Genomic DNA, 22,770 nt, shown 5'->3' on the forward strand with positions numbered 1-22,770 from the left:
AATATTTTCTTGTCATCTGCCCCACATGTTGTTGTGACTGATGTTTGATTCAAGGCTTAACCAGAATGGGGAGAGCTGTGTGATCTGTTTGGACTGACTGGTAGTCTGATGGCACTAAGGGGTTGATCCTTCACCCACTGATGTCAATGGCAGTATTGACACTGACTTCAAAGGTTGCAGGGTCAAACTGAAAGGGGCTCTATCACTGGGGAGTGTTCCAGGTGCCACATGGCTTTTAGCCAGCATGAAAGCAGGAGTGGAGCCTTGAAAGGCAGAACAGGAGAGGGGCAAATGGAGGATGATGGCAGGACCAGCTTTCAGGAGAAGAGGAGGTGGGAGAGACGGGTTTTTAAGTGGTGAAGAGGCAAAAGAGATTTAGGCATGTGTGTGGTGGGGAGTGAAACTTGGGGCAGGAGGGGAGGCAAAAAGAATAATGAGACCTGGGAAGCTGAAGTGGAAGGGGGAGAGAGAGATGGTATGGTGGCAGGAAAGAAAAGCAGGGCTGGGTGGAGAGATGGCAGTGAGGAAGTAAGGTCAGGTCTGCACTATAATCTTACATCTGTATAACTATGTCACTTTGGTGTGAAAAATCCACACCCCTGAGCAACACTGTTCTAATGACCTGAACCCCACCCCACCCCAGTGTACAAAGGTACTGCCTCTTGTGGAGATGGGTTAACTACACTGACAGGAGAAGCTCTTCTGTCGGCATAGTAGCATCTTCACTGAAGTGCTACAGTAGCGCAGCTGCACCGCTGCAGTGTTTTAAATGTAGACCTGCTCCAAGAAACAGGGCACATGAAGGGGAATGGAGGAGATATGAGAAGCGGGAAACAATGGGTAGAGACAGGAGGAGCAGACGGAAAGAATAGACAGGAAAAGAAATGCAAGAAAGCAAACAAAACTGGGAATGCAAAGAACCTGGTGGAATCCAGAGAGGAGAAATGAACCTGTGTTTGTGTGTACAGCAACAAACTTCTATATGGCAGTTTTGTTATGTTTTTTTTAAATGATATATATTTAGCTGTGTGGCAGCATCTCTAATCTGTTTAACAAAAGCAATTACAACATTCCAATATCTAAAGCTCAGTTAGAGCTGATCCAAAGCCTATTGTAATTGATGTGAGTCTTTCCATAGACTTTAAAGGGGGTTGGATCTGGTCCTTATCAAAGAAAGATTCATGATACAAAGTTGAGTGCCTTACAGATAGACTGTCAGGGCTGGAAGGGACCTCAGGAGATCATCTAGTCCAACCCCCTGCTCAAAGCAGGACGAATCCCCAACTAGCCTCCAAAAGGGTTGAATTCACAATCCTGGGTTTAGCAGGCCAATGCTCAAACCACTGAGCTATCTCTCCCCCCATCATAACATAAAAAGAAAAGATTACTCAGTTGTAAATTCACTATCAGAAGAGAACTTGCAACGCATGATCACCAGGGTAAATACTGACATTCAGTCTTGGTTAAAAATTGTGCAGTATGATAAATAACAGGTGAAGTAAAGCTAAATATTCAGAAATCTAATTATCACCTAAAGAATTTTCTGGGAATTCAGGATCTTTTCTGTGCTGCCATGAGGTATGAACCCAGAGAGACTTTTTCTTTTATATGGACATGCTCATGAAAAATCTACTTTGCCCCTCTAAAATAACTTAGAGGGATAAAAGAATATGGCTTGTTCCAAGGGCTCCATTTTGCAAGGTGCAAGGTCCTGGGAATTGCAGTCAGCATCTTGAAGGAGAAACTCTTCACATCTCAAGATGGAGTTAGTTCAGTCTAGAAAGAACTTGATCTCCAGCCTGCAGATAATGGACAAGAAGTGATTCTAAAAACTTGCATCTTTGAAGTAATCCCACCAAATATTCTAGATTTACTGAAAAAAAAACAGGAGTACTTGTGGCACCTTAGAGACTAACAAATTTATTTCGGCATAAGCTTTCGTGGGCTGCAGCTCACTTCTTCAGATGCACTGTGCTAGATTTACTGTATCCACCCATAAGGGGCAATTACATTTAATTGCAATAATAACAGAGAAAAAAATCTTATCTTCAAAATTCAGTGTCTTTGTTTTCCTGAGTTACCTAAAATTTTTGACTGTACTCATTCTCTATACACTAGTTTCCAACTCACAGTGCAATTACCTTTAACCAATAGAGCAGAAAGGATTTTGGCGCTGCCTGGAAATAAAGGTGTGACACAGAAGAATGCTGGTAAGAGACTGAGCGTTATTTCCTGGCCCATGCCATGTGACCCTGGGTCAAAGTTACAAAAGGTTTTAGCCATTTTACATGATGGTCAGTATCCACCAAGCCAGTAGCTCTTGTTTTATCTTCCTTTTTATTTATTTTTTTAAAAGCACACATATAATATCAACCTGACATGAACACAGCCAACTAGTGAAATCTAAACTAGAAGAAATTGCTAAAGGGGAGATCTAGGTTATTGGACTAATATCTCTGAATCTCATTGGTTCACAATCATATGGTTGCTCCTTGTTCACAGACATTCCTTCTGCTATGGCCTGTTCAGTCGCAGGTTTATTTGCTATGGTGAACCTGTGTTTGCTGTTCCTGTTGTCCTTTCCTTGCCAGTGACTAGGTGGTTATTTCCGTGAGTGCATGAGATTGCCCGCAGCATCCTGAACATCCTCAAGAAATGAAGCTGAAGTCCTTTTTGGTTTTGTCAAATGCTTTCTGACCATCCAGGGCGGCTGTGACCTGTAAACCTTGGTGCAGATGGTATAGCTGTTACGTTAGCATATTGCCACCCACTTTCCGTTTGAAATCTAGCATTTTCTCCTGCTTACAATTGGAGTGACTATCATTCTTTTGATAGTATTTCTTCTGTGTTGGTTTCCTGGTAAACAAGGACCTTTTAATATCTAAATCAGGGTTAACGATCTTTGTTGGATGTGGCACTAATGTTTTGTCCTAGTGCTCGTGGATCTCTGAACCAGTGATTCTAATAAAGTGTTGTTAGGTGTTATATACATAGCTAGAAGTTCTTTGCTATTTGTACGCACTTGAACTGGTCAGAAATTGTTCAATGAAATCGATTTTCTGATGGAAAATACTGTTTCATCAAAACCACAGTGTTTTGTGAAACCAGGTTGTCAAGGTTTCTTTCTCCACTTTGAATTTTAGAGTGCAAATGTGGGGGACCTGCATGAACACTTCTAAGCTTAATTACTAGCTTAGTTCTGGTACGTTGCCACCAGCCACAAATTCAATGTCTGGCACACTCCCTGTTTTCCCCCCCGCCCCCCTCAGATCTTCCGCTCCCGGGGTTGCCTTGAGAGGCTTCACCAATTCCCTGGTGAACACAGATTTAAACTCCTTGGATCTTAAAACAAGAGGAATCAACCATCCCCTCTCCTTTCCCCTCCACCAATCCCTGGTGAGTTCAGACCCAATCCCCTTGGATCTTAAAACAAGGAAAATCAATCAGATTCTTAAAAAGAAAGCTTTTAATTCAAGAAAGAAAATGTAAAAATTATCTCTGTAAAATCAGGATGGAAAATACTTTACAGGGTACTCAGATTCATATAGACCAGAGAGACCCTCACCTAGCCTTAGATTCAAAGTTACAGCAAACAGAGGTAAAAATCCTTCCAGCAAAAAGAAACATTTACAAGTTGAGAAAACAAACATAAGACTAATCCGCCTTGCCTGGCTATTACTTAAAATTTTGAAACATGAAAGACTGATTCAGAAAGATTTGGAGAGTCTGGATGTACGTCTGGTCCCTCTTAGTCCCAAGAGCGAACAACGAATAAAACAAAAAGCACAAACAAAGACTTCCCTCCACCAAGATCTGAAAGTATCTTGTCTCCCTATTGGTCCTCTGGTCAGGTGTCAGCCAGGTTTACTGAGCTTCTTAACCCTTTACAGGTAAAAGAGACATTAACCCTTAACCATCTGTTTATGACATGCCCCCCAAATCTCAGACAGTGTGGAACCGCACTGGCGGTGATTTCTTCCTAGAACTTTAGAATAAACAGATTAATAAAACACATGCACCTTTACATATACTACTAATTATGTAAAACTACAAGACTTTTCACATTTCAAGGACAATTTTTAACCAGTTGATTCTGGGAAACTTTCACGGGAGAGTGCATCAGCTACTTGTTAGAAGCTCCTGAAATGTGTTGAATTTCAAAATCAAAATCTTGGAGAGCTAAACTCCATCGAAGCAGTTTTTTGTTGTTTCCCTTGGCAGTATGAAGCTACTGTAGCGCAGCATGGTCGGTTTGTAGCTGGAAACGCCGTCCCCAAACGTATGGGCGTAGCTTTTCCAGGGCATACACAATGGCATAGCATTCTTTTTCACTGATTGACCAGTGGCTTTCCCTCTCAGACAGTTTTTTGCTGAGAAACACGACAGGATGAAATTCTTGATCCGGTCCTTCCTGCATTAAAACTGCTCCTACACCATGCTCAGACGCATCTGTGGTTACTAGGAATGGTTTGTCAAAGTCTGGGGCCCTTAGCACAGGGTCAGACATCAGTGTTGCTTTAAGCTGGGTAAAGGCCTTCTGACACTCATTAGTCCACTTAACTGCATTCGGCTGGGTCTTTTTGGTCAGGTCGGTCAGTGGGGCAGCGATTTGGCTGTAGTGTGGTACAAATCGCCTGTAGTATCCGGCCAAGCCTAAGAAGGATTGGACCTGTTTCTTTGACTTTGGGACAGGCGACTTTTGGATAGCATCCACCTTGGCCTGTAGGGGGTTTATTGTTCCTTGACCCACCTGGTGTCCAAGGTAAGTCACCCTGTTTTGTCTTATTTGACACTTTAGCCTTAACAGTTTAGTCCTGCCTGCCTGATGCGCTCAAAGACTTTTTCCAGGTGTTCTGCCCATGAATCAGAAAAAATGGCCACATCATTGAGGTAGGCAACTGCATATTCTCCCAATCCTACTAGGTGACCATCTACAAGTCTTTGGAAGGTGGCGGGTGCATTTCGCAGCCCGAAAGGAAGCACATTAAATTCATACACCCTTGCATGGGTGATGAAGGCTGAATTTTCTTTGGCGGGTTCATCTAGTGGTAATTGCCAGTACCCCTTGGTTAAGTCTATTGTAGAGATGAACTGGGCCCGTCCCAATTTCTGCAATAGCTCATCGGTGCGTGGCATTGGATGGTTGTCGGGACGAGTTACAGCATTTAGCTTACGGTAGTCCACGCAAAAGCATATTTCCCCATCTGGTTTGGGAACTAGAACCACTGGAGATGCCCATTCACTGTTAGAGGGGCGGATTATACCCATCTGTAGCATGTTTTGGATCTCACGTTCTATAGCAGCTTGAGCATGAGGAGACACCCAGTAGGGTGGGTTCTAATTGGGTGAGCATTACCTGTGACAACGGAGTGGTATGCCCGTTCAGTCCGTCCTGGGGTGGCTCAGAACATTGGGGCGAAGCTAGTGCACAGCTCCTTGATCTGTTGCCGCTGCAGATGTTCCAGGGGTGTGGAGAGGTTCACCTCTTCCACACCACCGTCACTTTTTCCTTCGTAGTAGACACCTTCAGGCCACTCAGCGTCATCTCCTTCCTGGGCTGTAAACTGACAAACTTTGAAGTCTCTGGAATAAAAGGGCTTGAGAGAATTAACATGGTACACTTTAGGCTTTAGGGTTGAGGTGGGAAAGGCTATGAGATAATTAACAGCTCCTAGGTGCTCTTGGACTGTGAATGGCCCTTCCCATGACGCTTCCATTTTATAGGCCTGTTGCACCTTCAAGACCATAACCTGGTCCCCTCCTTTGAAGGAACGCTCTTGGTATGTTTATCATACCAGGCCTTTTGCTCTTCCTGAGCATCCTTTAGGTTTTCTTTAGCAAGGGCTAAAGAGTGTCAGAGGGTGCTTTGTAGGCTGCTTACAAAGTCTAGAATGTTAGTTCCTGGAGAAGGCGTAAACCCCTCCCATTGCTGTTTCACCAACTGTAATGGCCACTTAACCTCGTGGCCATACACAAGTTCGAATGGTGAAAACCCCAAACTGGGACGTGGTACAGCCCTGAAGGCAAAAAGCAACTGCTGCAACACTAGATCCCAATCATTGGAGTTTTCATTTACGAATTTACATATCATGGCCCCCAAAGTTCCATTAAACCTCTCCACCAGGCCATTGGTTTGATGGTGGTAAGGGGTGGCAACCAAGTGATTCACCCCATGAGCTTCCCACAGATTTTTTCATGGTCCCTGCCAGGAAATTAGTTCCCGAATCTGTAAGGATGTCGGAGGGCCAACCTACCCTGGCAAAAATGTCTGCTAAGGCCTGGCACACAGTTTTAGCCCTGGTGTTGCTTAGAGCTACTGCTTTCAGCCATCGGGTAGCAAAATCCATGGAAGTTAGTATGTACTGCTTTCTCCTGGGGGTCTTTTTTGGGAAAGGACCTAGAATATCCACAGCTACTTGCTGAAATGGGACCTCAATTATGGGGAGTGGCTGGAGAGGGGCTTTGACCTGGTCTTGGGGCTTCCCCACTCGTTGGCACACCTCACAAGACCGGACATAATTAGCAACATCCTTGCCCATTCCCTCCCAGTGGAAAGACTTCCCCAACCAGCCCTTGGTTCTCTTCACCCCAGCATGGCCACTGGGATGATCATGAGCTAAGCTCAAGAGCTTTACCGGGTACTTAGTTGGAACTACCAACTGTTTTTGAGGACACCAGTCTTTCTGGTGTCCAACAGAAAGAGTCTCCTTGTATCAAAGTCCTTGTTCTACAACAAACCGGGATCGATTAGAGGAGCTGAGAGGTGGTGGGGTGCTCCGTGCCGCCGCCCAAGCCTTTTGAAGGCTGTCATCTGCTTCCTGCTCAGCCTGGAACTGTTCCCTTGAGGCTGGAGACATCAGTTCCTCCTTAGACTGTGGACTTGGGCTTGGTCCCTCTGGAAGCAATGTAGGTGATGGATTTGTTTTAGTTGATTGTGAACTGCTGTCCGCTGGTGCAGTAGGTGATATTTCATGCTCTGGCTGAGCCTCTTGGGTAAGGTTGTCTGCTGCTTCTGCCAGTTCAGGCCCGCTGGTGCCCTCTGGCGTTGCAGTGGTAGATGGGTTTGCAAGTGCTGGCGTCAGTGCTGGCAACGGTTCTGGTGCTGGTTGCTTTTCCAGTTCCGGTTCTGGGACTGGATGCACTATGGCTGTTGCAGTCGTTGGCAGGGGATCCAGTTCCACCACCTCTGTCTGGGTCTCTGGTAACACAGACGGGGCCCTTGTGGACAGCTCAGGAACAGGGATGGATGTGGAAGTTTGCTTGGCTTGGCTGCGTGTGACCATCCCCACCCTCTTGACCAGCTTCACCTGGTTGGCCAAGTCTTCCCCCAGTAGCATGGGGATGGGATAATTGTCATAGACTGTAAAAGTCTACATTCCTGACCAGCCCTTGTACTGGACAGGCAATTCAGCTGTAGGCAAGTTTAAAGATTTTGACATGAATGGGTGAATTGTCACTTGGGCCTCTGCGTTGATGAATTTGGGATTCACTAAGGTTTGGTGGATAGCTTACACTTGTGCCCTTGTTTCTCTCCATGCAATAACCTTCTTTCCGCCCACTCTCAAAGTTTCCCTTCGCTTCGAGGGTATTTGAGAGGCATCTGGGCCTCGGGATCTTTGGTGTGATGGTGGTGTAATGGACTGTACTTGGTTGGGGTTCTTGGGGCAGTTGGCCTTTATATGTCCCAGTTCATTAAATTTAAAACATCGCCCAGTTGACTGGTCACTGGGCCGAGGTGGGTTGCTGGAGTCTGGTGAGGTGGGACAATAGGGTGTCTGGGGCTTTCCTTGGGCTGTTGGTGGGGTCTTGGGTTGCCCCCAGTGATAGGGTTTATTTTCTGTTTGCCCCATCTGATATTCGCTCTCCTTGCTAGTAGCTTTTTTCTTTTCTGCCACTTCCACCCATCTGGCTCCAATCTCCCCCGCCTTGGTTGCAGTTTTTGGGCTTCCCATCTAAGATGTACCTTTCTATTTCCTCAGGAACCTTCTCTAAGAACTGCTCCATTTGCATTAGGAAGGACAGCTCTTCCAGAGAGTTAACACTTGCTCCTGATATCCAGGCATTCCAATTCTTTCCAATGTGGTAGGCGTGTCAGGTAAATGACACATCTGGTTTCCACGTTAGGGCTCTGAACCGCCGACAGGCATGCTCAGGTGTTAGCCCCCTTCTGATTCTGGCCTTGGTTTGAAAAAGATCATAATCGTTCATGTGTTCCTTAGGCATTTCAGCCGCCACCTCTGCTAAGGGTCCACTGAGCTGTGGTCTCAGCTCTATCATGTACTGGTCTGTAGAGATGTTGTACCCATGGCAGGTCCTTTCAAAACTTTCTAAGAAGGCCTCAGTATCATCACCTGCCTTGTAGGTGAGGAATTTCCTGGGATGGGGAACAGTACCTGGAGAAGGGTTGTTAGGGTTGGCTGTTCGATTCTGCTTAGCCTTTTCTAATTGCAGGGCCTGCTGGTGGGCCTCCCTCTGGAGCTCCAGAGCCTCCGGTGGTCATCCTCTTTCTCTTTTTCTTTCATCTCTATCTCCTTTTTTTTCTTTTATCTCTATAGCTCTTTTGTGGGCCGCTTCTTCCCTGGCTATTTCTGCATTAATTAGTTCCATCCGTCTCTTATGTTCGTTGTCTTTCTCTTTTGCTTCCAGCCTAGCCATTTCTAGTTTGTTAGTTGGTCCACTGGTACTCATTTTTCTGCTTTCTTGTGCTGGCCACACCCTCTCTCTACAGCTCAATGAAACCTGGGATGCACTCCACTCAGGGCTGCTTGGTTAACAGAGATTTTCTAACAAGCTATACCCAAGAGGTAGAAAGAAAGAAAACAATTCAACTTGTAAATTCCTTTTTGCTGTCTGCTTGCTCACAGCTTGAAGCCTCCTCTTAACAAAGACCCTTGTTAAAAACTTAACACCTCTGCCCTCAGCCTGCTTTCCAAGCAGCTAGAAAGGAGAGGGAAAAAAAAATCCCACTGGCTTTTGGTTCCTAAAAATCCCACCCCGTTGCCACCATGTCAAGGTTTCTTTCCCCACTTTGAACTTTAGAGTGCAAATGTGGGGGACCTGCATGAACACTTCTAAGCTTAATTACTAGCTTAGATCTGGTACGCTGCCATCAGCCAGAAATTCAGTGTCTGGCACACTCCCTGTCCGCCCTCCCAGACTTTCCCGTCCCATCATTGCCTTGAGAGGCTTCACCAATTCCCTGGTGAACACAGATTTAAACTCCTTGGATCTTAAAACAAGGAAGAATCAACCATCCCCCCTCCTTTCCCCCCACCAATCCCTGGTGAGTTCAGATCCAATCCCCTTGGATCTTAAAACAAGGAAAATCAATCAGATTCTTAAAAAGAAAGCTTTTAATTCAAGAAAGAAAAGGTAAAAATTATCTCTGTAAAATCAGGATGGAAAATGCTTTACAGGGTACTCAGATTCATATAGACTAGAGGGACGCGCCCCCCCCCCCCCCAGCCTTAGATTCAAAGTTACAGCAAACAGAGGTAAAAATCCTTCCAGCAAAAAGAAACATTTACAAGTTGAGAAAACGAACATAAGACCAATCCGCCTGGCTTGGCTATTACTTAAAATTTTGAAACATGAAAGACTGGTTCAGAAAGATTTGGAGAGTCTGGATGTACGTCTGGTCCCTCTTAGTCCCAAGAGCGAACAACGAATAAAACAAAAAGCACAAACAGAGACTTTCCTCCACCAAGATTTTAAAGTATCTTGTCCCCCTATTAAAAGCAGCAAAGAGTCCTGTGGCACCTTATAGACTAACAGACGTTTTGGAGCATGAGCTTTCGTGGGTGAATACCCACTTCCTCAGATGCATGTCCCCCTATTGGTCCTCTGGTCAGGTGTCAGCCAGGTTTACTGAGCTTCTTAACCCTTTACAGGTAAAAGAGACATTAACCCTTAACCATCTCTTTTTGACACAGGTCAAATGCAACAACAACTTCATCAGAGACCAATATTGCAGCCCAGCAGTTAAGGCACTGGAGTGGGAAATCGGAGGCCCAGGTTCAAGCAGAATTGAGCAGAGACTTGAATTTAGGTCTCCTGTGTTCTAGCCCAGTGCCGTGTAAATCAGACCAAAGTGTCACTTGTATCAAAATGAAAAAACTTCAGAAACTTTGAAATGTTTCACTAATAAGAATTGTCACTTTCAAGCCAGTCCTATGATTTACATTTCTACTGTCCCATTCCACAGTATGTTTGGTGCTGTAAATGATACTAAACAAAAAAAGACTGACTTGGAGAGCTGACAGTCTAGAAACTCTCAACACCATATATATATTTTTTTAAAGTAAAACCAACATCAGAAAATTCTCTTGGTATAGAAATTTCAGAGCCAAGAGAAAACATTGGAGTGAGAACTTCAAAGGATGATGCCTGACACTGATAAGGGGGGAAAAAAAAGACCAGTAAGCTAGCTTTGTGGAATGTTTTGTTCTGGTTCCTTTGTTTGTCTGCTTGTTTTTTCTGGGGTCTTCCTATTCTTGGAAGTATTAAGATAATGAAAATAATCTCTATAAAAACCAATAGCCTAGTACAGGCAGTCCTCACTCCTTTCCTTCAAGGTTATGGAGAAAAATTTCTGGAGAAAATTGAATGTTCACCAAATTCAAAACTTTCTCTCCAGCTCAATGGAAAATTCATTTCAAGCTGGGTTTGGTACTAGTCCTGCTCTCCCAGCATTTACAGATCAAAATGTTTCTAGGGTTCTTACTGACAAAACAGTGTTCTTCAATTTCTAATGTGTGTCTTTTTATCTTGTAAAAAATAAGTGAATTAAGTTAATTGCTAACTAGACTTCAAATGAAATTTCTGTAGATCAGTGAAGGAGAGGAATAGTAGACAATATTCTATGTAAGGACAACTCCATTCTGGTTATTCATTTTTTTAACCCCCCCCTCCCCAGTTCCGATAATCTATTGCAATGCTTCTGTACGGAGACAAAAAGGCATAATCCATACAACACTATCTCCTTTATCTCAACCTCACCTATTGGAAACTCATTGTTTGAAAAGTTCCTGATGTTAGTGTTTGTGATATGACACTTATCAGCTTAGTGATATTAGGTAATGGAGCTGGTTGGCTTTCCTGGTGGCTGGCTGACTCAGCAGGACACGAAGATGCTTATGGCTAAAAAGCTCAATAGCACAGAATGGCAAAAACACTTTTGCTCACAGCTGCAGAACTGGCTAGCCTCTCTGAGGATACTGGCCAACAGGCTTTGAAATCCCTGTTCAGGGTCACAAACTTCAAATTCTTCTAAGCCAGCTCCCTGATTATCTGAAACCCTAGTTACTTTGGGTGTCCCCTGAGGTCTCTGGTTGATTGACGTTTCTAGCATAATATCATATATTTATATGGTGCTTTGGAGGATCCTATGAGATCGAATTTGCCCAGAGCTTTATGTGCTGCACTTAAATGAAGGGAGGTTGGCAGCCAAGTGGACAACACTTTGCACAGCAGAGAGGGGAGGGGAAAGTTTGGAAACCCTGCAGGAGACCAGGTTAAACCCCTAGAATATAAAAACGACTATACTGGATCAGACTAAAAGTCCATCTAGCCCAGTATCCTGTCTTCTGACAGTGGCCAATACCAGGTGCCCCAGATAAAATGAATGGAACAGGTAATCATCAAGTGATCCATCCCCTGTCGCCCATTCCCAGCTTCTGGCAAACAGAGGCTAGGGACACCATCCCTGCCCATCCTGGCTAATAGCCATTGATGGACCTATCCTCCATAGGGTGACCAGATGTTCCGATTTTATAGGGACAGTCCTGATTTTTTTTTTTTTGTTCTTTTTCTTATATGGACTCCTATTACACCCCACCCTCATCCCAATTTTTCACTTTTGCTGTCTGGTCATGCTAATCATCCATCAATTTATCTAGTTCTTTTTTGAACCATGTTATATTATAGTCTTGGCCTTCACAACATCCTCTGGAAAAGAGTTCCACAGGTTGACTGTGCGTTGTGTGAAGAAATACTTCCTTTTTCCCCCTCCCCTTTGGTTTAAACCTGCTGCCTACTAATTTCATTTGGTAACCCCTAGTTCTTGTGTTATGAGAAAGAGAGTAAATATCACTTCCTTATTTACTTTCTCAACACCAGTCATGATTTTATAGACCTCTATAATATCCCCCCCTTAGTCATCTCTTTTCCAAACTGAAAAGTCCCAGTCTTACTAATCTCTTCTCATATGGAAGCTGTTCCATACCCCGGAAGCAGTGGTTTCCCCAGGAATTGAAATTAGGAGGGGTGTTCGAATTTATAGGGGTGGGGGGTTTCAGGACCAATGGGATATATAAAAGAGAGATGCATAAAGTAAATGTTTTGTTAGGATAATGCAAATTTAATATAAGGATACTGCAAGTTACACCAAAACATATAACAGGTCTAGATTTCTAAAAACATATAATTTTTTTTAAAAATGTATTTAATTTAAATTGACTTTTGAAAAGTAAGCCATCATGGGATAAGAGGGAAGTCCTCTCATGGATCAGTAACTGGTTAAAAGATGGGAAACAAAGGGTAGGAATAAATTGTCATTTTTCAGAATGAAGAGAGAGAAATAGTGGTATCTCTGAGGGGTTGGTACTGGGACCATTACTGTTCAACATACTCATAAATGATCTGGAAAAATGGATAAACAGTGAGGTGGCAAAATTTGCAGATGATACAAAACTATTCAAGATAGTTAAGTCCCAGGCAGACTGTGAAGTGTTACAAAGAGATCTCACAAAACTGGGTGACTGGGCAACAAAAATGTCAGATGAAATTCAGTGTTGATAAATGCAAAGTAATGCACATTGGAAAACCAATCTCAACTATACGTACAAAATGAAGGAATCTGAATTAGCTGTTACCACTCAAGAAAGAGATCTTGGAGTCATTGTGGGTAGTTCTCTGAAAATATCCACTCAATGTGCAGCTGCAGTCAATGAGTCCCAACATTTTGTTCGCTTCTTTAAAAAGAACAGGAGTATTTGTGGCACCTTAGAGACTAACAAATTTATTTGAGCTTAAGCTTTTGTGGGCTTCAGGCCACTTCATTGGATGTAGCCCACAAAAGCTTATGCTCAAATAAATTTGTTAGTCTCTGAGGTGCTACAAGTACCCCTGTTCTTTTTGCGGATACAGACTAACATGGCTGCTACTCTGAAACCTTTGCTTTTTTAAGAAAAGGATAGATAATAAGACAGAAAATATCATATTGCCTCTGTATAAATCCATGGTATAAGTACACCTTGAATACTGTGTGCAGATCTGGTCGCCCCATCCCAAAAAAGAGATATTGGAAACAGGACCGGCGCTAGGGGATTGAGCGCCCTAGGCGGACAGCAATTTCGCCACCCCGCGAGCTGCTCCCGCGGCTCCGGTGGGGCTGCCGCAGTGGTGCCTGTGGAGGGTCCGGTGCTCCGCGGCTCTGGTGGAGCTGCCACTGTCGTGCCTGCGGGCGGTCCACCGGAGCCCCGCAAAGAGCCGACCGTCCGCAGGCACGACTGTGGCAGCTCCACCGGAGTCGCGGACCAACGGACCCTCCACAGGCACCACTGCGGCAGCTCCACCGGAGCTGCCTGCCGCCCCCTCCGGCAAAATGCCGCCCACCAATTATTCTGGCGCCCTAGGCAATTGCCTAGGCTGCCTAAATGGTAGCGCCGGCCCTGATTGGAAATGGAAAAGGTACAGAGATGGGCAACTAAAATGATATGGGGTATGAAACAGGAGGAGAAATTAAAATGACTGGGAATTTTCAGCTTAGAAAAGAGAGACTAAGGGGGATATGATAGAAGTCTATAAAATCTTGACTGGTGTGAAGAAAATGAATAAGGAAATGTTATTTAATCCTTCACATAACAGAAGAACTAGCAGTCACCCAATGAAATTAATAGGCCACAGATTTTAAAAAAACAAAAGGAAGTACTTCTTCACACAACAAGAAGTCAACCCGTGGAACTCTTTGCCAGGAAATGCTGTGAAGACCAAAACTATAACAGGATTAAAAAAAGAACTAGATAAATTCCTGGAGAATAGGTCCATCAGTGGTTATTAGCCAGGATGGGGAGGGATGCAACACCATGCTCTGAGTGTCCCTAGCCTGTTTGCCAGAAGTTGGGAATGGGCAACAGAGGGTGGATCACTTGATGATTACCTGTTCTGTTCATTCCCTCTGACGCACCTGGCCTTGACCACTGTCGGAAGACAGGATACTGGGCTATATGGACCATTGGTCTGACCCAGTATGACCATTCTTATGTAAAAATTAATTATAATAAAAATGTTTAGTACAGAAACTCCCCAACATAATGACCTCTCAAGATAGCAACAATGTGAGATAACAACCTTGGCAAATACTGCATTTTAAAAATCTTGGCCTACTAGGAAACATATTTATATAAGTTTCTATTCCCAGTCACAAATGTAGCATTCTGGAGCAAAGTCACTAAAATATAGTCCAACAAACAAATGTTTGTTTAACGTGCCCCTTATTTAAGCCGTCAGAGGTGCTTTCATATGAGTACACCTCCCAGGAGAGGGGCAAGAAAGCACCTTGCTCGTTCCTCCAGCTGCTCACTGTTTGCTCTGGCCATGACTGTTCGTTGTGCCACTGTTCACTCTACCACTCTGTTGCCAATGGCCCTGCGCAGTAACCTGCTGCTGCCTGCTACTGTGACCTCTGCGAGTTGGTCTCTTGAGGTTCCACCGAGCTCTCAGTGATTTCAGCTGAGCTCTCAGTGGGGGAACCTCGCTGCTAGTGCAGTCTGGGCTGTCTTTTACACAAAAACACCGTACCCACAGGAACACTGTCCCCACAGCAGGACTAAACACTTAGACCTGATTATCAGTTATTTCAGCTGCAGTGGTCACTTAACAGAACAAAAGACTATCTATGGAGCCTAATCAGCTCTGTCTTTAAACAGTGGAGAGGGACAGGTCCCTACCCTCTCTTTTGATGCCCTCAATCAGCACAGGCTAAGTACAGTTCTACTGCCCTTTACTCATACAATAAGAAGAACATTTCATTCCCAACCCCCACCCCCCCACATTCAAGTGATTTGTAACCCAACCCCAGCCAAAATCTGTCACTTGGGCAACACAGCTCTGTTTGCTGGGTACCTAGGTAGATTAGGTGTGAATGTAAATACAATCTGGTCCTGAAGCCTTTTGCCCCAGTTTATCATTAGCTGTCAGGGAGAGCTCATTTAGACTTTGCTTACAAATCATCATTTGAAATTATTAGGATGGCCAACATCACTGAAATGAATGCACTGACATTGTCATAAAAAACAACGGCTGTATAAGGAAGCTAGTCTATGTTCATACTTTTCAAATCTATTATACTTTCAGATACACGTATTTTATCATACACTGTATTTGCTTTTAAAATGTGTATTAATGTTTTAATTTCAATTCAAATTTCCAAACAATCATTAAACTGGCATGTTTCAGAGGCAGCTGTGTTAGTTTGTATCCGCAAAAAGAACATGTGTACTTGTGGCACCTTAGAGACTAACAAATGTATTTGAGCATAAGCTTTCGTGGGCCTACTTCATTGGATGCATAGAATGGAACTTATAGTGAGGAGATATATATATATATATATATATATATATATATATATATACATACAGAGAACATGAAAAGGTGGGAGTTTCCCAACCAACTCTGAGGCTAATTAATTAAGATGCGCTACTGTCAGCAGGAGAAAAAAAACACTTCTATAGTGATAATCAATATAGCCCATTTAAGACAGTTTAACAAGAAGGTCTGAGGATACTTAACAAGGGGCAATAGAGTCAATATGTGTAATGGCTCAGCCGTTCCCAGTCTCTATTTAAGTCTAAATTGATTGTATCTAGTTTGCATATTAATTAAAGTTCAGCAGTAGTTGGAGTCTGTTTTTGAAGCTTTTCTGTTGCAAAATTGCCACCTTTAAATCTGTTACTGAGTGGCCAGAGAGGTTGAAGTGTTCTCCTACTGGTTTTTGAATGTTGTGGTTCCTGATGTCAAGTTTGTGTCCATTTATTCTTTTGCGTAGACTGTCCGGTTTGGCCAATGTACATGGCAGAGGGGCATTGCTGGCACATGATGGCATATATCACATTGGTAGATGTGCAGGTGAACGAGCCCCTGAGGGTGTGGCTGATGTGATTAGGTCCTATGATGGTGTCACTTGAATAGATATGTGGACAGAGTTGGCATCGGACTTTGTTGCAAGAATAGGTTCCTGGGTTAGTGTTTATGTTCTGTGGTATGTGGTTGCTGGTGAGTATTTGCTTCAGGTTGGGCGGCTGTCTGTAAGCAAGGACTGATCTGTCTCACAAGATCTGGGAGAGTGAGGGATCATCTTTCAGGATAGGTTGTAGATCTTTGATGATGTGCTGGAGAGGTTTTAGTTGGGGGCTGAAGGTAACGGCTAGTGGTGTTCTGTTATTTTCTATGTTGGGCCTGTCTTGTAGTAGGTGACTTCTGGGTACCCTTCTGGCTCTGTCAATCTGTTTTTTCACTTCAGCAGGTGGGTATTGTAGTTTTAAGGTTGCTTGATAGAGATCTTGTAGGTGTTTGCCTCTGTCTGAGGGGACTGGAGCAAATGCGGTTGTATCTTAGAGCTTGGCTGTAGACAATGGGTCATGTGGTGTGTTCTGGACGGAAGCTGGAGGCATGTAGGTAAGTAGAGTGGTCAGTAGGTTTCCAGCATAAGGTGGTGTTTATGTGGCCATCTCTTATTAGCACAGTAGTGTCAAGGAAATGGACCACATGTGTGGATTGGTCTAGGCTGAGGTTGATGGTGGGATGGAAATTGTTGAAATCATGGTGGAATTCCTCAAGAGCTTCCTTTCCATGGGTCCAGATGATGAAGATGTCATCAATGTAGCACAAGTAGAGTAGAGGCATTAGGGGGATGAGAGCTAAGGAAGTGTTGTTCTAAATCAGCCATAAAAATGTTGGCATACTACGGGGCCATGCGGGTACCCATAGCAGTGCTACTGACTTGAAGGTATATATTGTCCACAAATGTGAAATAGTTGTGGGTGAGGACAAAGTTGCAAAGTTCAACCATCAGGTTTGGCATGTAACTAATTCACAAAACTGGGGGTGATGTTGGGGAAATTCAGGGGGGGTGTAGGGAAATCACTGCCCGGAAGCTGTTCCATCCCCCTAATTATTTTTGTTGTCCTTTTCTAAACCTTTTCCGATTCCATTATTTCTATTTTGACATGGGGTGACCACATCGGCATGCAGTATTCAAGATGTGGGCATACCATGGATTTATATAGAGACAATATGATATTTTCTGTCTTATTGTCTATCCCTTTCTTAATGATGCCCAGCATTCTGTTAGCTTTATTGACTGCCATTGCACATTGAGAGGATGTTTTCAGAGAGCTATCCACAATGATTCTAAGATCTTTTTCTTGAGTGGTAACAGATAATTTAGACCCCATCATTTTATATGTATAGTTAGGATTATGTTTTCCAATGTGCATTACTTTGCATTTATTAACATTGAATTTTATCTGCTATTTTATCCAGGGGGAAGGATAGCTCAGTGGTTTGAGCATTGGCCTGCTAAGCCCAGGATTATGAGCTCAATCCTTGAGGGGGCCATTTAGGGATCTGGGGCAAAAATCTGTCTGGGGATTGGTCCTGCTTTGAGCAGGGGGTTGGACTAGATGGCCTCCTGAGGTCCCTTCCAACTCTGGTATTCTATGATTTTGTTGCACAGTCACCAAGTTTTGAGAGATCCTTTTGTAACTCTTTGCAGTCTGCCTGGGACTTAATTACATTGACTACTTTTGTATCATTTGCAAATTTTGCCACCTCACTGTTTATCCCTTTTTCCAGATAATTTATGAATATGTTGAATAGGACTGGTCCCAGTGCAGACCCATGGGGGACACCACTGTTTACCTCTCTCCGTTCTGAAAAATGACCATTTATTCCTTTCCTTTGTTTCCTATCTTTTAACCAGTTACCAATCCATGAGTCGACCTTGCCTTTTATCCCGTGACAGCTTACTTTGCTTAAGAGCCTTTGGTGAGGGACATTGTCAAAAGCTTTCTGAAAATCTAACTACACTATATCCACTGGATCCCCCTTGTCAACATGCTTGTTGACCCTCTCAAAGAATTCTAGTAGATTGGTGAGGCATGATTTCCCTTTGCAAAAATCATGTTGATTCTTCCCCAACAAAGTATGTTCATCTATGTGTCTGACAATTTTGTTCTTTACTATAGTTGCAACCAGTTCACTCAATACTGAAGTCAGGCTTACCAGCCTGTAATTGCCGGGATCACTTCTGGAGCCCTTTTTAAAAATTGGCATCACAGAAGCTGATTTAAATGATTGGTTACAGACTACAATTAGTAGTTCTGCAATTTCACTTTTGAGTTCCTTCAGAACTCTTGGGTGAATACCATGTGGTCCTGGTGACTTCTTACTGTTTAGTTTATAAATTTGTTCCTAAACCTCCTCTAATGACACCTAACCTGGGACAGTTCCTCAGATTTGTCATCTAAAAAGAACGGCTCAGGTTTGGGAATCTCTCTCACGTCCTCAGCTATGAAGACTGATGTAAAGAATTCATTTAGTTTCTCCACAATGGCCGTATCGTCCTTGAGTGCTCCTCTAGCACCTCACTCCTCCAGTGGCCCCACTGGTTGTTTAGCAGACTTCCTGCTTCTGATGTAGTTAAAACATTTTTGTTCTTTAATGTAACTTTCATATTTAAAAAATTTATCTTTTTAAAAAAGACCTTTTATGTCTATGTACAGCAGACTGGGAATCATGTCTTTTGAGGTCTCCTCCAAAAGACTTCATGCTATAACTTTCATAGATTCATAGACTTAAGGTCAGAAGGGACCATTATGGTTAAGTCTGACCCTCCTGCACAATGCAGGCCGCAGAATCTCACCCACCCACTCCTGTAACAAATTCCTAACCTATGTCTGAGTTATTGAAGTCCTCAAATCGTGGTTTAAAGACCTCAAGGTGCAGAGAATCCTCCAGCAAGTGACCCCTGCCCCATGCTGCAGAGGAAGGCAAAAAACATCCAGGGCCTCTGCCAATCTGCCCTGGAGGAAAATTCCTTCCCGACCCTGAGCATGTGGGCAAGGCTCACCAGCCAGCACCCAAGAAAGAATTCTCTGTAGTAACTCGGATCCCATCCCATCACAAACCACAGGGCATAGTTACCGGCTAATAATCAAAGATCAATTGCCAAATTAATTGCCCAAATTAGGCTGTCTCATCATACCATTCCATCCATAAAGTTATCAAGCTTAATCTTGAAGCCAGCTATGTCTTTTGCCTCCACTACTCCCCTTGGAAGGCTGTTCCAGAACTTCACTCCTCTAATGGTTAGAAACCTTCGTCTAATTTCCAGTCTAAACTTCTTAGTGTCCAGTTTATATCCATTTGTTCTTGTGTCCACACTGGTACTAAGCTTAAATAATTCATAGTGCTCCATTTATCCTCTTCAGAAGGATGAAGAACTAGGGGGCACAAATAGGATTGTATCCATAAAGTTAACTTGTTCTATTGTAGTGTATTGCAGGCAGTGATTTGAGGTTTGGTGCTTGATAACATACCTACCATTGTCAGTTCTCTCTGTTTGAATCAGAAAATTAGAATTCATGGATTGCACAAATCAGCTATTTTAGTACAGAGCTAAAAGATGATCTCTTAGCAGCATGAAGTGCTTTAGAGGAGTGACAGAAGGTATTGTTGCCCCTTCTTCTGACATCAGTGTCCCCACCTCGCTGGGTGAAGCAGAATTCTGGGCCTTGCACGTAAGCTTCCCAGTGAAGTAGAAAATCAGTGACAGAGCTTCATTTATTATTCTAAGCATAACTTGTTTTATTTACATGTCTACACTAGTGCTAGAATGGAGGTGGTCAAACAGCATGCAGACAATCCCTTCTGACCTTTATGGCTACTTGTAGTGACAGTGTAAGACAATGATATGCCAACAAGCTGTGAAACAGTTACTGTAGCCCATAAATATTCTGCCATTGTACGTCTTATATCACAAGTTTTATGGCATTGATTTCCTAATGCATGATTTAGAATCATTTGGTGTATTCATTTTGTTTTGTTAGGTCAAAGGACTCAAATGAGACAATGGACTGGGGAACATTGCAGGCCATTTTAGGAGGTGTAAACAAACACTCCACCAGTATCGGAAAGATCTGGCTCACCATCATGTTCATTTTCCGTGTTATGATCCTTGTGGTGGCTGCGGAGGAAGTCTGGGGAGACGAACAAAATGATTTTGTCTGCAACACTCTGCAACCAGGATGCAAAAATGTTTGCTATGACCACTTCTTCCCCATCTCTCACATTAGACTGTGGGCCCTTCAGCTCATCTTTGTCTCAACTCCTGCACTTCTGGTGGCCATGCACGTTGCGTACAGAAGGCACGAAAAGAAAAAGCAGTTCAGAAAGAGAGGGCAAACTTGTGAATATAAAGACATTGAAGAAATAAAATCACAAAGATTTCATATTCAGGGTCCCTTGTGGTGGACCTACACGAGCAGCATATTCTTCAGAATGATCTTTGAAGCCCTCTTTATGTATGCGTTTTACTTCATGTACGATGGCTTCCGAATGCCGCGCCTAATGAAGTGCAACGTGTTGCCTTGCCCCAACATAGTGGACTGTTTTGTTTCTCGACCCACTGAAAAGACAGTATTTACTATTTTCATGATCTCTGTGTCTGGTATTTGCATTTTGTTAAACGTGTCTGAATTCTGCTATCTGGTGATAAAAGTTTTCCTCAAAAAGTCTCAAAGAGCAGCATCTTCAAGACATCACCTCAACCATGAGACTAAAGAGGAAACTAAACAAAATGAAATGAATGAACTAATATCTGATAGCTGTCACAACACAGTCTCAAGATTTCCAAGCAGCTAAGGTGATGCAAATGTGAGGAGACACTCAGTGTGGAGTGAATATTCCTCTTACAAAGCTGCAAATGAAATCAGCTATATTAAACAATAAAGTGGGGGTGAAGGTTTAATATGTAATGTGAGGTGGGAATTAAACACCGAGTTCAAAAGAATCAAAGCAGCATAAAAATGTGTGAAAAGTATATAAGGATTAAATAGGAAACTGTCTCCATAAGAATATCCTTAACAAGGCAACTATGACAAGCGGAAACTCACTAGTAGTTCTGGGCTAGAGTCACAAAAGGGACTTAGGAGTTAGTCAGCACCTAGGGACCCTGCTGCCAGTGCAATTCACAGTGCATAGGGAGAGTTAGGTGACCAAGAAGAGGGTTCTCAGAAGCCTGAATGCTGAGTAGGGAGCTGCCTAAGCTAGCCCTTCTGTGAAATGCAGAGGAGAAGGGCAGGCCCTTAGGTGCCTAAGCACCTTTTGAGGATTTGGACCCGAACTCCATCTAGGATTCCTGGTCCTGAACCCTCTCCCGGAGTTAGGTGCCTAAGCCAGGTCAGACCTTTTTCATCATGAGAGCAAGACAGAACCCGTTATAGCCAGTTGCCCAGCAGGGTTAAGGCACTCACCTGGGACATAGAAGACCTGGATTTTTATTTATTTATTTATTTATTTTAAATCCCTGCTCTGTCTGATCTTCCCTGAAAGATGGGAGACCTGATCAGGTAAACATCCTCACCAGTGGGCTGTAGAATCAATCTCTCATGGGCCTACTGATTATTTATACAATGAGGACCTGTTTCAAGAAGAGACTGAGGCCTGGTCTACACTAAAAACTTATGTTGACCCAGTTGTGTCGCTCAGGGGTATGAAAAATCCACATAGTTAAATTGCCTTAATCCTGGTGTAGATAGTGCTAGGTCAATGGAAGAATACTATCGTCCCTCATGGAGGTGAATTAACTACAGTGATGGGAGATCCCCTCCTATTGCATTAGTGTCTACACTGAAAGCGCTACGGAAGGTGGCCATTTATGGTACTTTGAAGATGTGTTAACAATAATAGTAATCCTGTTGGGAGAAACGAATACCTTGTAGATGGCGACTCATCCCCGAATACCCAATAGCCTGGTGGTGAGGGCATTCTTACTGGACATGGGAGAGCTGGGTTTCAGTCCCTGCTCCAATCACTGCTCCACACTGATTTAAAAACAGGTCTCTGACCTTCCAAGTGAGTGCCCTAACCACTGGTCTTTTGGGTATTTGGAGGGGTGCACACTTGCCAGCCAGGCCCCAGAATTCCTGACTGACTCTTATGCAGGTTAGATGTGCTCTGGGCCTGCTTACCAAATTGTTCTCTGGAGAGATGGGCAGGGAAACACCTAGTTTGAGAATTCTGCTATGTGTAAGGTAGGGCTCCAAGCAGCTCATTAGCTGTGGGGTGGAGTCAGGTGGAAATCTAGGCACCTTCAGGGTTAAGCAGTAGCTGAATGGTGCTTTTGTGATTGGTCATAAGCACCTAAAGAAGCAGTAAAGCACCTGAGTCCCTTTGTGAAGCTAGCCCTTTATGCATATTTGAGTCCTGAAAACTATACATTTAACAGCAATAAGAATAAACTTTTTCCAGGCAAGATATTCTAGTATTGCAAGATGTTTTTACTTACTTGTGAATTCATAACTAAGGTATTTTTCTAAGGTCTGAAATTCCATGTTATTTAGAGTGTGATAGTGTATGATTGAATAGTGTGTTTTGTTTTTACTAGAAACGCAGATGTAACCTCCAATACCATTTTAATAAAGTATATCAACTTTAAACATTTAGCAGATCTGCTGTAAATAATTCCATTAACATTTTACATTGCGTACT

The 22,770-nt window shown here is 43.4% G+C and overlaps 1 protein-coding gene across 2 annotated transcripts in view; it reads left to right on the forward strand.

The window, feature by feature from the left end:
• LOC127043314 (gap junction beta-6 protein-like) overlaps nucleotides 1–21,203 on the forward strand; it is a 71,607-nt gene extending 50,404 nt beyond the window's left edge. For both annotated transcript variants that reach the window (XM_050937326.1, XM_050937327.1), the window contains exon 2: nucleotides 20,109–21,203. In XM_050937326.1, coding sequence (XP_050793283.1) covers nucleotides 20,109–20,922 — 814 coding nt within the window. In that variant the 3' untranslated portion in view covers nucleotides 20,923–21,203. The remainder of the gene's footprint in view (nucleotides 1–20,108) is intronic.
• Nucleotides 21,204–22,770: the final 1,567 nt, after the last annotated feature.

The sequence above is a fragment of the Gopherus flavomarginatus genome, chromosome 1 (genome assembly GCF_025201925.1).
Source record: "Gopherus flavomarginatus isolate rGopFla2 chromosome 1, rGopFla2.mat.asm, whole genome shotgun sequence".
NCBI lineage: Eukaryota > Metazoa > Chordata > Testudines > Testudinidae > Gopherus > Gopherus flavomarginatus.